The 16,370-nt window shown below is 46.5% G+C and overlaps 1 protein-coding gene across 1 annotated transcript in view; it reads right to left on the minus strand.

Annotated features, from left to right (window-relative positions):
* T265_06001 (hypothetical protein) overlaps nt 1-12,661 on the minus strand; it is a gene marked incomplete at both ends in the record, with an annotated part of 33,696 nt that extends 21,035 nt beyond the window's left edge. Inside the window, 6 exons of the mRNA XM_009171153.1 lie at nt 4,220-4,337; nt 6,778-6,826; nt 10,622-10,663; nt 10,707-10,802; nt 11,337-11,443; nt 12,568-12,661. Of these exons, the coding sequence (XP_009169417.1) occupies nt 4,220-4,337; nt 6,778-6,826; nt 10,622-10,663; nt 10,707-10,802; nt 11,337-11,443; nt 12,568-12,661 (506 nt within the window). The remainder of the gene's footprint in view (nt 1-4,219; nt 4,338-6,777; nt 6,827-10,621; nt 10,664-10,706; nt 10,803-11,336; nt 11,444-12,567) is intronic.
* Between the last annotated feature and the right edge of the window lie 3,709 nt (nt 12,662-16,370).

The raw sequence follows: 16,370 nt of genomic DNA on the forward strand, positions 1-16,370 counted from the left end.
GGGTGGGGGTTGGTTGCAAAAGGAGCTAAGGCAATGCCTTGGATGCATGAGCGCCATGGCAGTTCCGAAGTTCATGCAATCCATCAGGCTACACAACAGCCTGGCCCTGTCAATTTCGGCCTCACAGTATTCTGATCAGAAGCAAAGCAAAGGCCCAAAGAAGACACCACCTTGGCACTGTGGAGCCTGGCACTTCGACAGGTTCTGTCCCTACAAGCAGCATCGGTGCCGCCAATGTAAGTCCGTGGGATGCAAAGATGGGTATCGTCAGTCACTTTTCTGAGGGATCGCCTGTGGTTCGGAGGATCACAGTTGTGTCCAAGGTTTCCTCTTCTTACTATTCCGCTGTACTGGGAGTCGGGATTGGGGGGCATAGCTGAGGATAGAATATCTGCACAGTCTGCGCATATTATGGCTGCGTTATCGAAACTTAACACCACAAGCCTAGACAGTCTAGCTGGATTCGAACCACAGACTTTCAAGTCAGTAAGTTCCTGCCTTAATCACTGAGGAATCTCGAGTCGTGTCGACCGACAGTGAATAGACTCGCTTTGATAGATAATTTGGCCGAACGTGCCACAAGATGAAAACAAAAGAACTGGAAAAGTGGATTGAACAACTCATAACCTCGGCATATCGTATTCCTGATCAGTTGCTCGATTATGTTTCTTATTCGAGGTTGACTAGGTGGCACGATCAGTCTTCATGAAAACGACTGACGAGCAGTTGACGGAGTAGCACTCCTCAATCGAGAGAGGAAACACTCCATCCGAAAAATGTTCATAAATGCCGAAACGAAGTGGAATTACAATACCGCAAGGTGAGAAAAGTGCAAAACGATTCACGACAGTTATCCTCTGTGTGAGGAAGCATTTTCGAAGGTCACAGTTCTCCCAGCGTCTCCAGTAGAGCACAAAGAGTACCCCATCCTTCAAGGCGGACTGCACCAACATCACCCAGTATTTCACACCATTCTTCCAAACCCCAAAATTGTCCATCTCGCATTCTGCGTCATTCTGGAAGTATAAAGAACAATACTTGTCTCGGTGGAGCATGCTTCGGCATATGTAGCACATGGTCGAGCAACTGCAGTACCGCATGTTGACCGAGACTGAAAGACCTGCTATTGCGCATCCGGATTTCCGTCTTCTGACTATTCAGTCAGGAATTAATCGGCACTGTTCAACGACTTTGAGACATAGGTCAAACGGCTCCAAACACCTCAAATCATATGCCCCCGAGGCAAACTATCGCAAGCGTACAGCAGCACAGCCTGTAACGTAACCAGGTACAAGCGACCCTTGAGATACACTGATGTGCTTTCTGATACCACAAGTGATGCGAACTGGAAAATATGATTCAGACATTTGAGATGGCTCAGTGGTTAGATAGCGAGTTTGCTGACCGAAAAATCTGTGGTTCGAATCCGACCTCTGTCTCTCGACTTCTCTTGTCTAGCCTTGGGCAGTATCCCAGTCCTCGTGCCTGCTTCTGGTGGCATGCCAGTCGGGCACCGAAATGGTGCTACAGCTGAACAACTTTTGGGATTTGTGCAGTGATTTCATCAGACGGAATTCATTCGAACATTTAACACACCGCGGTAAAATGATGCGCAACTTCCAGTGCTCCTCCTCGAATCGTGGGTGGATCTACGTACTCCAGCTAAACAAATCTCGCGCCAGAAACGATTTGAATCATGGGAGTTGGAAGATTCTCCGGTATTCGCGTCATTACTTTATCGACAATAAAGCGAAGCAGAACTGGAAAACGTGAACATACCCGACGGAAAGCATTTCTTGTTGAGATGCTTTTAGAATGCTCTACAAACATTATCACGAACCGAAAAGTATGTGATTAGAAGGATCGGGCTGTGCCGACGAACTTTCGAAGCATCCCCTGTTGAGAAAACGTGCTTCATAAAAACTAACTACCGGATCAAACGCCGGTCAATAAACACTAAGACCGTGGACTTTCTGTACGTATGGTGTCGTTCTAACACCTGGTGTAGTGTGAAGACGTGGTCAACTTAGCCTCCACTCAGTTCAGATCTCGCCCGATGCTCACGGGTCAACGTTTCGCATGCCGCCCCAAGATGAGGAAGAATCACGATGCCAGAAGCCTTGTTACAACAGGAGTCAAACAGAAACAGAACATAAGGTTGACAGAAACTCGGGGACAGCGCCTACCTGATAAGCCCCAAGAAGAACGAAACTGGTCGTGGGCTGTCGAAGAGTTTTCAGCAACCTTGTGAACAGTTTCCTTCATGAAACCTATGATACTTCCTGTGACTAGGCCTTTTACGGATGAGCGCTATTGCTCACTGACCCAGCTGTCTGAGACCTGTCCCTAATTGATCAGGCGAAGCGTGCGTATTTTGCGTGGACTTGGGAAACGCAGCGGATAAGCGCATTATTAGAGTCCACACAGGAGCGGCAGTTGGTAGTAGCTGATCGTTAGCATCGTTAAATGAAATCAACATAGCCTATTTGGATTCGGGACTTGTGCATTGACAAGAATTATTGTTGTCAAACGATATTCTCCTTCCCGTAAATCCTCACTGGGCCTTTAGTCCACTGTACAAAAAACGTAACTTCACGGAAACAGTTCGTCAGAGGCAGAGCTGCAGCCCTCAGGGACGTAAGTGGATGCGATAGGCAGGAAGTGAGGGACCTGTCCTTCACGGTCAGGTCACAAGGCGAACTGCACAAAGGCGATTATCAACGAATAGAGACGGTTATGCTCGATCACTGCACAAAACACCCACCCAGTCGTAGTGGCCTCCGCGCTGAACAGGAAGAGTCTACGGAGCTTCCAGTTCAACGGCAAAACTGGCGTCTTAGATTCTTGCATCTGAGGGATGGCGGAAATCAATGCCAAGAGAATCCAACATCCTTTTTTGATCTGGCATGCGATCAATAAAGGCAGCTGAGTGGACAGAGTTTTCGAGATGATTGAGGGTGTAATGGCAAAATGACCCACAGAAGCAGTATGAACAAGTTTTGCTTACCTGTTCCGTTGTACGTAGTAAACAACCCGGTTACGGGCGCCACGCGACTGTCAACGTAACAGGACAGTATGAAGTTTATGGTTGTACCGGAGCTAGCTTCCAGTTCAACGGCAAAACTGGCGTCTTAGATTCTTGCATCTGAGGGATGGCGGAAATCAATGCCAAGAGAATCCAACATCCTTTTTTGATCTGGCATGCGATCAATAAAGGCAGCTGAGTGGACAGAGTTTTCGAGATGATTGAGGGTGTAATGGCAAAATGACCCACAGAAGCAGTATGAACAAGTTTTGCTTACCTGTTCCGTTGTACGTAGTAAACAACCCGGTTACGGGCGCCACGCGACTGTCAACGTAACAGGACAGTATGAAGTTTATGGTTGTACCGTCAGAGTGCCCACACCTAGACTGGACGGCGATTATGGCACTCAACCAGAAACTGTCGTCAAGATACCTGACCGCCCAGCAGCGGTTCGGTGTCAGCACATTACCGCGAGGGTATCACTTCTGAAGGACCAAGTTGCCAACCTAGAGCATCAGCGGGCTGATTGTCTGACGGCTAACTAATAACCAACTCAATTACCGATCATCAATGCGGAGAAAATAAAACCGTCCGGAGGCCAGCCGTCCATAATAACCGAACATCACATCATTTGGACGAATGTGTCACGTGCAGGAAACGGATCAAACGAGGGCATGCCCTGATTGGTCAGAATCCCAGTCAATCCGGATCGAGTATCTTTGACGGTCTAGTTCCTAAAGCTGTGCTTCTTTTCGAGAAGGAGAAAGACACTCATATGCAAATCAATTTGGTTTTCACGAGAGACTCGCTTGTGATATTCTACAACTGAATGTGCTGCACACAGCCCGCCTCATGATTCAGTTGGCACGATATTCGAGATATCGTAGTATATTTTCATGAGGGAAACTACTCACAAGATTGCTGGAAAATCCAACTGTATTTGGGTCCAGCTAAGGGTCTGGTTCTTCCGGTTCACGTGATGATCCTTCATGAACGTCATTCGCACTTTCCGTGGGTTTGTGTGGATGAGCTAGTGCTACGATAGTTGTGTAAGGAAGAGGGACTCAGTGAAGGCAATCAAAGAAATGTGCACACGGAAGACGACAATCCCACTCTCTCACGTCTCCAGCAATGACAATAACAACTGAGTGCTGAAAGGAATGGTACGAGAAGAAAACGTCACCATGAACGCACCGTTTCCATGGACAGACACAGAGTCCACAACATTTTTCTAGATCTTGTAGATTCCGGTCCGCCTCGTTCACATCGTGATGAATCTTATCCATGTTCGCATCCACCCGACGAAGTTGTTCTGCAAAAAAAGGGGGTGAAAACGGAAGAAAAAACTCAGTCTGAAGCTTCGACAAAATCACTAGGGACGCGGTGAGCAACCTGAACACGAAAAAGTTTTTGCTGTCACTCTTGGAAGCCCATCGCCATGAAGAGCAATACAAGTCAGCGAAATACACTCATTTGCAAACTAATGTGGTTTTGCGAGAGACTCAACTGGAACCCGGCTGAATCTCTCGTTTGTGGTGTTTCCAGGCAACTGAATGTGCTGCATCAGGCCGCCTCATGCTTCAGTCGCTACGATATTCGGGATATCGCGATACATGTATGTTCGTAATGCACTACTCATAAGGCTGTTGAAAATTCGTTGACAGTCCACAACCGGTTTCGCCCTGCTTGGAGCTCATCAGGTAGGCGCAGTACCCGAGAACATAAGGTTGACGGAAACTCGGGGACTGCGCCTACCTGATGAGCCCCAAGAAGGGCAAAACCGATCATGAGCTGTCGATGAATTTTCAGCGACCTTATGAGTAGCAATACAAGTCCTTCACCGCCATACCAACATGACAATTCGTTTGGAGTCCTGGTGTGCGATAAATAACAATATTAGTAATAAATACTAGCAATAAGGAAATCGAATGTATTTTTTGTGGGTGACAGATTCAGGGAAACGCCAAGGACAGTGGTCCTCACTCGGAGTGAGCTGCAGGGGTTTGAGAAAGAAATGGGATCCCCTCATTTGAAGACACGCATTCACAACCAACCGACGTTCGTTCCGACCTCTGCATCTAGACTTCCCTGTGTAGGCTTGGGCAACTTGGCAGTATCCCAGTCCTCGTGCTTCCGTCGGATAGCATGGCACCGAAAGGGTGTTACAGCTGAATGATAACGACCTACCCCTATTGGTTATCTAAGATAGGTAACCAGAAAGTTTAGGTTAGCGCGGCTCACTCATTCTGGCTTGAAGGCAAAATTTTTTATCTTGTATACGGAGGCTAGTGGTTGTATCAGCAATTGCGTGCCCTGGTAGACACACTCGATGATGGCTATTTATTGTTATTTATACATGATAATTTCATCCAATTAAAGAGCGGAAGAACGGTTATTTACTCAGTCATAACGTGGATCTTCAGTGGCCAAACAGCCGGATGCAAGGACATTAACAGGATATACCCAAAATCGGTTCTTTCACTTGGTTTACAGCTGGTTACCCTAGAGCAAAATTCGAGCACACAACCAGGAATCAACCAGTAAATCATGAGTTTATTATGAGTAATCAACGAGTAAAATTGGTGGCTATTCAAGAAACACCTAAAAGTGGACAGGTTGTGGTTATTCAACCGTTATTTGCGGGTCAAATGTGGTTGAATTATCACGAAACGCCTTCATAATAGTTATTTCAAGAAAGCCCCCGGGGCTGCCAAACTGCTACTTTTTGGGGGCTGAACAGCCGCCCCCACCTCTCGCAATCGCCTCAGGAAAATTCAACCGACTAAGTGAGTGATATGGTATGTCTAGCTGCCGTATTGCTTCAGCGCACTGACAAGCATTGTTCAAGCGTCAGCTGGAAACTGGAATGATAGAATCAAGCATGTAGATGCAGCGCGCTGATTCAAGCATTCAAGTACTACACTTGTTCGTTCTGAGCTACCTACGCTAGAAGAAAACATGTAATCAGAATGAATGGACGGCATACATTGTATCAGGTCATGCACTCTGTTGTTGTTGCTGAAACATGAGCATTTAGCTAGAATTTGCTTCGCAAATAAAATTCTTCTATCTGACCCAACGAAACGCCTTGTGGTTCCATGGAAAACGAGAAAAAATCACATGACTGCACCTACACTTCATGAAAATACAGTCAACGGGGGATACCACGCCAAGTGAGCGCGCGCTGACGAAACTGGGACCTATATCGATGCAGCGAACAATGTGTCAGTAAATGAGGTACGTAGGAAGCTACAAGGCTCAAAATGTGGTTGGATTAACGCGCCAATCTATGTTCGACCTACACCGGCAGCAAAAATATGAAAACAATCTCGTGGTAATTGACTGCAGCTATAATGATGGGATTACATCCATATAACCTTCGTTTGAACAAATCTTTCTCGGACCATGCATTATTTACTACGACAGGGAGCTACCGGAATCCAGTTTAACTCTTCCGTGCCACGGAGGTTGAACGATAGCCCCGTAACAAACAAATCCCTCAGTAATCTACCACCGCACGAGGAACGCACATGCTCAGTTCGATCGAGCGAATGACCCAGTATCGTCATTCCACAAGATTTATACGAATAGGGGCATTTGACAACACAATCATTGTTACGGACAGACCTGGTGTGAGTGAGGAAACTGTTGATAATAGAAAACGCATCGATCCTCAAAACATATCTCATTGCCATGGCAACGAGGTGGAACAGAAAATGGCCATTCGTGAGCTGTCCGTCCGGTACACATACCTCCTTGTGCAGCTAACTGTTCCATGGTGGCCGCCCCGGTCTTCTGAGCCTAGACGAGAAATACCGGAATGAATGAGGAAAGCAAAAGTATGAATAAGGTGACCGATCAACATCACCTGACTGTACACAAACACCGAAGTTCACAAGCTGTCCCAGGAAATACCAATCATCAGGAGAGATTGGTTTACTTCGGGTGCATAGCTTACATTCGAACAGGAGCTATATGGAACAATTTTTTCCAGCATTTTGAGTTGCGAACTTAAGAAGGACAGAAGCCAGCGAAACACAAAAACGAAGTCATTAGAGCGAAAAGGAACCCAATTGGAGTACTTCACAAGAGTGGAAAAACAAGAGCGTTTGAACAGATAAGCGTTATTCCAATTCTTGAAAATTCAAGAAAGCCTGCGAAAAAGGAAGGATCACAACTTGATGAGGACGACCAGAGGAGTTTGACAGGCTTTAAAACTGAACGAGTGTAGGGGTGGGACCAAAGAGGCGTGTGTAACGCGATGACAGTGGTGGTAGAGACAGATTAGCGGCAAGAGAGCCACGTGTCGATGATGAGAGATGATTCATGGTAGTGAGAAAACTGTCAGTTGAAATTTCGTGCTGTCAATGAAGCCAAAACATGCTGAAAAACCATGAAGCGCTGCACAACTGTTTCATATGTGTTGGAAATCACAAGCAGCGTGGATCTCACAGAACTCGGAGAGTTTCACACCCGCGACACGCCGACCAAGGGTTGAACACTCAACTCACGATCGGTTAAAAGACAGTGTGACTAGTTTTCACTCAGATAAGCAAGCCCCACCAGTCGCTTAGCCAGGGAAACCACATCACTGGCCGCGTGTTGAATGGCTCCTTGAGTGACGACCTCTCAGAAGGAAGTATGAGAGCTAATCAGCCGATCAGCCATTTATGGCCAACCAGTTAAGTGTTCAATCATTGGCCGGAAGGCCGCGGGTTCGAGGCACCCTGAAATTTCGTGAGATGCACATTGCTGATAATTCCAAATAGGGATACAGCCGCTGTACCGTGATGCCCTGCTTCTCAGCATAGATTGGTTTCACTCACAGAACAACAGCTTTATTAAAAAAGCTAAGAGTTGAACGGCGGAAAGAGAGAGAAACATATATGGGATCGCACTTAGCTGCGTTCAAAGAATCCTGAACCACGAACGCTTGGAGGACCGGCGTTCGGTGTGCAGTCAATCCCACAATTTTCGGTAACCTTGTTCATATCTCATGTGTTGTGACACGTTCCGCGGTTTGAAACAGTGCTCAGAATTAGTATCCGTCATTAGTACCAAACGAACAGACTGTCTGATTCGCTACCCAACGATAGCTCCGCAAATAGATGAGGTACTAGCTAAACACTCTTCTTCAGTAAGAAATAAATTACACGGTAAGTTCGGAAAAGCACCAGAGCAGCTAAACTGCTCCCGAGGGTAAGAAGTTCTTCGAATCTTTTTTAAACGTATTAAAACTGTGCTCCGGTTTTAATTTTTTTACAGTGTTACAATATAGTACTGGTGACACCTTGCGACGGTCAGTGGGTGAACGAGTGACACTCATCGGACTACGCTATGCATGTGGGCTTGACGGGAAGCGTCAATGCTGTTTTTATGAACTGCGATTTCGGTCCACGCGTGAGAAATCAATTTTCCAGGTCGGATAACATCGGTTCGACGATATGAATACATGTTCAGTTTGCAGCACAGTGGGTTCGCTTTCGTCCAGTCGTTCGGCGTCCTAACAGGGCGAGGTGGCTCAGTGGTTAGAGCGCATATTTACTAACCATAAGGTCTGCGGTTCGAACTCGACCTCTGCCACACAACTTCCCCTGTGTAGGTCCGGGCACCCTGGCAGTATCCCAGCCCTCGTGCTTCCTTTTGGTGGTATGGCAGTTAGGCACCGAAAGGGTGCTACAGCTGAAAGAACATCCGAATTTTTCACTGCTCACCGTCGAGCTCGAGAACACCCGCGCCCAATTTGGTGTAGTAAACCTGATTAGCTTGCAAACGAGTGTAGTTCGCGAAGTTTTGACAACAGTTTAGATGACCATTGAATTCTGCACCTACGTCTGTCTTTAACAGTTTAATCCAAGCTGTGGTTTGTGAGTTTAAATCTTCCCTCAGTTGAAGTACTAAAGTGCTTTTCCGTTTTGAGACGTCATCAGGATATCGGGCCAGAGGAGTTACCAGCAACACTATTTTAAGGAATTTGCGCTCCGTCTGAAATAAATGGTTTCAACTCAGCTGGAACAGTTGGAACCAGTCGATCGGCGTAATTTTATTGAAAAAGAAGAGACCTTTCCAGACAAAATACTGCTCGACTTTCTGGTGTGGACTCACCAACAGGACAGGTAGATGGATGGCTCAAGCGAGAGTGATTTGATTGCAGCCTACGAATTCCGCAACCACGTCGAACTAATAAGAACATCAGCTCGACGCCTTTAATGACGCGGTTACTGGCCTCAATAGGACTGTGGCACCCAAACTCGGTACGTGGGACGCAAATCTGAGAGCATTAAGCAGGATGCCGTCGTGGAGTGGGCTCCATTGATCACATCTTCACACTTAATCGAATGCTTGAGCGGCGCCATACATGCCACCGGCCGATACTTGTGGTTTTCCTCAGCTCACTAGATAGGTTAGATTGCCTGAATATGCAATTGACCCAAGAATGCCCCTAGAGTTTGTAGCTACACTTCACGGTCTTCTAATCGCACAAGAGTTTACGAGAAGCCGTTCAGTTGTCTTATTACAAGTAACTGGGTTCCGTAAAGCTGCACTCTCTCATCCTTTTTGTTGTCGCTATTATTGTGAAATTCGGATCGATGCTCTCGGCATCGAAAATACACCTTCTGGGATGACGCGGACGACATTGTCTGGATATTTGACGACGCACGGTCCACTCTAAAGAGAATTTTGGATATGATCCCCAGCTTCCGTATGCGTTTTACGTTTTCAGGATGAAAAGTACTTTTCGGGATTTTTAACCCTCTTAAACTTCGAGGGGAGAAAACAGTTTGTTGGCTGGTTTATTTATCTGGACAGCTATGTAAGATAACACCGTACCGTGACAAAAATCAATACACAGTCAACAATTGCGAACTTGAATCATCTATGACACCAGAGACGAATCCCACTAATGCTGAAGGGCTGTGTGTACAATATAACTGTTAGAGCGGCCTTAATCTAGGATTATGAAGCTCGGCTGAACAGTACACGGATGTGATATGATGGTCAACGACAAATAAGTAAGAACAGTTCCAGTAGACGTGGCGGGTGAGACTAACGGGGTCCAACGACCTGGTGGCAGTTCTCATTCCTATGCCGTTGTTGTGGACCACAGTGTCCTTAACGCCTTCTTATTACCGTGAACCTCGGGCTGGATAGCACTCTGATCGCCTGGCGCGCTTGGCCAAACCAGAAAAGTCAATAAACTTGCGATCCAGCTGCCCTGTTGATCACTGTCGCGTACAAGCGGTCAAAAGTGATATAACTCATCTGTCAAAGGCGAGTGAAGAACAACCAATAAAATCTGTCTCAATGAAAAACGGTTATTCCATTGGCTGTTGTGTAGTCCCGTTACGTTCGGAGTTGGTTCGCCTAATAGACATCTTGCAGTTTGCTCTCGACTATTTGCCGGTTATAGATGGAACACTAAACAGTGGGAGCACCATTTGTATGATTTCCCAAAGAGATTCTAATCTCGTCTGGGTTAAAATCTGCGTACGTGTTGCAGCATACTCCTTCACACTAGTCAACAACAGTAACTATTAAAAAAGTGTACAAACGAAGTAGACCTGGGAGACTCAAAAATTCAACACAGCAGCCTACCTGGTCAGCATACGTGTAAATACGCCGAGTCGCTTCCAGACTCTAGAAGTTTGTCAAATCAACCCAACAAGTGACGAAAACTAACCTGGTCTGTAGTTGTATTCATACGCATTCGAAGGAGTTCCAACTCCGTTGGTTTCCCACCACCACCACCAGCAACACCGCCGCCAACAGTTCCATCCTGAAACACAAGCAGCATGTTCGACCGAACGAATTAGTGAGAACTGACCATTATTATATGAAAAGCTGTGCCCGTACAGACTGCAACGAAGTGGAACAGCCAGAACAAGTGCACGTCCAGTCCAACAGGACGTTCAAGACCTAAAATTAGAACGGAAACGCGATGATGCTCGGCACAAAGCAAGGGAAAAATGTGGCTAGTTTCGAGTAAATCCAGCCACAAGCGTTTGATGAAATGCGAAGTATGATAGATTAGGGGTCAAATGCACCTCCTCCAAGTAACAGCTGGAGTAAACAGACGTTGTATTTCGTGAGGCAATCTGAACAGGAGGGCTCTCCGGATATGTGGTCCAAAAACAGCCTATCCGGCAGGAAAGGAGGTGAATCGTGAAGTCCGCAGTCAATCGAGAGCCAGAGACTGTTTCGTGCAGCCTTCGAATGGAAGCCAAGTACTCAGAAAGCTCAGTACATCTATCGTAAGTACAGTTTGCTGATGGGCAGCATTAACTCCTACGTTCCGAAAGCAAGCACTAACTAGGCCGTTCGTTGGTGGTTTAGAATCGGCATTTAGTCGAGATTCCACACAGAACACTGATGTCGAGATGCCAGACACCCGTCTTAGCTCTTTAGCGAAGGGTCCCCCTGCCAGGATGAGGGATTCAATGGAACAGAATCAACAGACTTCAGTAGAGGTCACTTGAGATTGCTTCCAGAGTAGCTAATGATGATCAAGCCAGACGATTACCAGCACCCACTCTTGACAACACTAAGAAAAACCGAAGACTAAACGAAAGGTGGCGGCGAAACATTAGCCATAGTCCGATACTAATAAAAGCAATAATACTGCACCGCATGTTGGCTTTTCCACGTGACTACACCCACTGACAAGCTTTAAAAGAAACCGAAAAAAGTATGTTAGATGGCTCATGGTTCGCATGATTAAACCTATACAAACTCACGTCGGACAGAAAGCAATCGATCACGGAGCAGCTTCGGAGAAGCGGAGATGAAGCGACTATTTTCGGCCATTTTTCAGCCAGGCAAATATCACTGAAGCACAATCTTTCACGGTTTGATTCAAAAGTGAAGCGGACTATCCACTGGATTTCCTCCTTAATTATACCTGTACACTGCACGAAACCAGCGAACGAAAACAGAATATATGCAGTAAAATAGTATTGTTGCTCCTACCTGCTGCTGACTGACTGGTTGCGATTTCTATGGCAGTTGCATTTTACATTTACATCCAAATCTGTTTCCAGACACTGTAAATAAACTACTGAGGACAACCCCTCTGCTCCCACAGGTAGATTTGAGGGTCATGATCACAGTTTCCCTGACTTTTGTGGCATTTGTTATCCTCTGTTTTCCAGCTGCCCCATTGTAGTATACAACACATCATGTCAAAACCGTCAAAGTTGTGATCAAAGTTGCCTCAAAGTCTCATCATCATTACCAGCTAGGGACCACGTACTTACCGTACGGTGGTTGTAGCTGCCACAGTTTCGTTCACCGACTACTTGAGAATGTGAAAAGATAGCTGCCCAGTGAAGGCAGATTACCGTAGAGTGGTTGTAGCTGCCACAGTTTCGTTCATCGACTACTTGAGAATGTGAAAAGATAGCTGCCCAGTGAAGGCAGAAAACGGTATAGTTGATGGATGAATACAGGAATGTCAGCAAACTTCTAAGTGAGATTGGAAGGGGGCTGCGCGTTGACGGAAATAGCCTGGATGCAAGAGCGCCATGTCTGACAATGCCTCTAACCACTGATGTGTCCCGTCTCTGGGTCCCCTTCCAGGAAGACGGCAATGACAAGCGCAGTTAAGTTTGCTGTTAATGACTTCCACACTTCGCACATTTCACACACATTTATCAACACGTGTATCAAACGCCCCTCACAATATATTTGACCAGTTTTCAAACAAACAAGATACTAGACCAACAGAACACTCCTAAGTGCGCGTTTTATCTCGTCTGCAGCTGAAACACTCTAGGTTAACGTCTTGCAATAAGTTATCCAAACACCAATCCGGCTGCTTTTTCGACCTGCTAACCTCATGCGAAAGGCTATCCCAAGGGTTATCGGTCGTTCGAGGTCTTTTTCAAGGGAATCCGTATGCCCATTTGTTCTCGCTCCAAGAAGATTGTCGCATGCAACCCGAAAATATCACCTAAAATCACATGAGCCTCCACGAGGTCCCCTCTTAATCGTCCTTGTTCTATGCTGCTCAGCGGCTTCAGTCCTTGTTATGATAATTCACGTAGTTCCTTCACACAACTCGTGTCTATACACTGTATCCATCCGTTTCAAGGTAGCCACATCACTTCCCATTACAGTATAGAGTACAGTATGGTATGAGTTGCTTTAAGACCCGGATCTTGGATTGCTTTGGTCTTGATCACCTGAGTCGACCAACCAACCAATATGACCACTGGCAGTAAGAATTCCTTACCAACTGAGTCAAGGTCTAGCTAACATCAATTTTATAGCCCTTCTGGGGCGAGATGGCCGAAGTGGTTAGAGCGCGGATTACTAACCTGAAGGTTCGCGGTTCGAATCCGACCTCCGCCACTCGACTTCCCCTGTCTAGGCTTGGGCAACCTGGCAGTATCCCAGCCCTCGTGCTTCCTTCGGGTGGCATGGCAGCTAGGCACCGGAAGGGTGCTACAGCTGAGCGTTTTATATCTTTTTATATATAGCCCTTCTCTACATTTTTAGCGATACCTTTAATAAAGTATGAGCATTTTTTGGGACCATATTGGCTTTCACCGATTACACATACCTTTCAGAAGGGCCTAACAGCATTATCCCGTATTCGCTCTCCCATGGCCTTTAGGACATCAGGTGTGAGGACAGCAGATCCAGTTTTTGCTTCCTCTCTGCTACCATGTTAAATCAGTGCAACAAGGACGTACTTCCGAACCAGCGGTAATTTGCCCGTTCAACCAATTAGTTCAAAGGCACAATTCGGAGAACAGTCATTTCGTCCGGTAAGAGTTTAGGGGTTCTACAGGACCTGAACCTATTCTGTTTCTCAAATGCGATGGCTATGTCAAGAGATAACCGACCCATAGTCGAAAGATCGCCTCAGAACATCATATTTTCATTTCATCTTCCCCACCACCCCGCTACGTTCTGTCGGCTCTCGGCTGTCACTGGGCTCAAACATATTCCTTGCCTATGTCCTGCCTATCAGTCCGTTAGCCTCGATCGGTTGCGATTTCCTCTGAGACTCTGACGACAAGTATTAATTGAAAGATTCCATATTACCGCGAAATTGAGAACGGGGGAGTCATGCGTCCAAAATGTACGTGACAGCAGACCAAACAGGCAACGTAAATGGCTGTCAGCAGACACAACTGCGCAATAAGTGCACACACATGTAGAAGACCAAGGACTTGCGATCCGATTGTCAAACTCGGCGAACAGATCAACAGCCACCTGATCAACAACCAATAAACTCACCCGAGCTACCTATATTTCAACACATTACCAACTTGAACGAGTTAATTAGGTCGACCCCTTTCTCGTGCAGGGGCGAGATGGCTCAGTGGTTAGGGTGCGAATTTACTGACCGGAAGGACCGCGGTTCGAACCCTACTTTTGTCTCTCAACTTCCCCTGTCTAGGCTCGGATAAATTGGAAGTATCCCAGCATTCGTGCTTCTTCCGGGCGTCATGGCAGTTAGGCACCGAAAGAGTATTACAGCTGAACGTACGAAGTTCGCGAAACAGACTTATTAGCACACCAATAGGTTTCAATGGAGGACTCAGCTGAGTCCCAGCTGAATCTAGTCTTTATGATATTATTCAGCTGAATTTGCTTCAAAAAGGCCGTTCCGTATTTCAGTTGGTATGATATTCAAGCCACCCCATATTCAGCTGTGATTCGGCTGAGTCTCTTATTGACATTAAATTGGTGTGCAAACGAACACAGTTCGTAGAGGTGCAATCTGTTCAACGGAACGAAGCTTAAGGCAAGGCCAACAACTAAAAAGCCGCCAAGAGTTGTCCGCTTTTACACCCTTAACTGTGGCACAATACATTTGAAACAAGGTGGAAAAGAGGCGGGGATCACATTGCATCCATTGGAGAAGTGTCTGATTAAATTCTGGAAGATGCCAAATTTATCATCTTCAGAAAACCTGAGCTTTTCGTTGTCCGTTTTGCTGCCGTCTGCACGTTGAGGTCCCCAAATACACTGTTATGGTCGAATAGGCCTTGGTTCTGCTCGTGATGTTACCTGAATAAGCCTCTACACACCGACGACTATTGAGGGACTGGATACGTTTTTAGAATTACGAGTACTGTGCATAATTGGTCTACTGGAATCCGTAATTTTGGAAGGCTTCCTTCGAATCTTTAGATCCACGATGGGGGCCGCTGCTTAGTAAAGGTTGGTCGTGGGACTAAGTGCACAGAACTTGTGCTCTTAGTCGGCTCCCATTGCGCACATCAGCCGAAGGCATATTTCTGGTGTTATCAACAGTCATTCCTCGAGAACGACTAGCTGGTGACTGTCGATACGACTGCGTCTGTAGCCAAACAACACACTAACTCCTCAGTCCCAGTCGTAAGATGCTGCCTTGATAAGATGGTCAGGCTCAGACATTGCAATGATACCGTGCGCTACATTGACTGGAAATACGTCCCATAAAGCATAATCGTGCCAGAAAGAAACAGAGTAGCGCGCCCCATTACTAACATAGCCGTATTACGAGGTGCTCTGGAAATAAAATTGCAAAGTAGAAGTAAAGGTCGTAAGGTAGTTGTTACAGGTGACCGGTGTGTCAGCGGCCGCCATGCTACCCTCTCCAGAGGAAAGACGAGTTGGAGAAGATGGACCCGGAGATTCTCATAATCCGACCGCCCAAAGGTTGACTGTGACTACCGGCAAATTATTCACTATAGTTGAAATTCAAAAAACTCCCGGTGAGACTGTACCTACTATATACTATTCAATTCAACTCTTTTTACCAGCTATAAACCGTGCACCATACGTATGTTGGTTCCAGCTGCTACAGTTTCGATCACCGGAAAACGGGAAAGTGGAACACATAACCAAGGCTTGGAGGTGAAGGCATGTTCAGTTTGTCCAGAAATTGGGTAGCTACGCAGTAAAGGCGATAGCATTGATGCACGACCGTCACTGATCGCGCGATTGGGCAATTTTCGCCAATGTGATTAGCTAACCGTGACTTGATTACCGGGGCCCCATCCAGAGAGGCAGCAGTCACCCACCCGACTAAATTTACTGGTCAGTGTTTTCGAACTTTGTTGCCACGTCATACATTGTGCACCTCTCGGTCGTTTCCACTCAGCACAGGTCTGAGAAAAAGAGCTCTGTAAGGCGGAGGGTCCACTGGTCCCAACTAGCGTGAGTAATTCATCTATCGCGGGGTGGGGGGAGTTCCTTCTTTCTAAGGCCATCTGGTGTACGTCAGCATTACTAATCCGATGTTCCTACCAGGTCTGACCAATGCTTAGGAGACATCGAGGATCAAACACCGACATCTTCCGTATGCCTTCTGTGCGCAGAGGCCACGTCTCTGATCCATAGAGCAGTA

This window comes from Opisthorchis viverrini (assembly GCF_000715545.1).
Source record: "Opisthorchis viverrini unplaced genomic scaffold opera_v5_119, whole genome shotgun sequence".
Lineage (NCBI taxonomy): Eukaryota > Metazoa > Platyhelminthes > Trematoda > Opisthorchiida > Opisthorchiidae > Opisthorchis > Opisthorchis viverrini.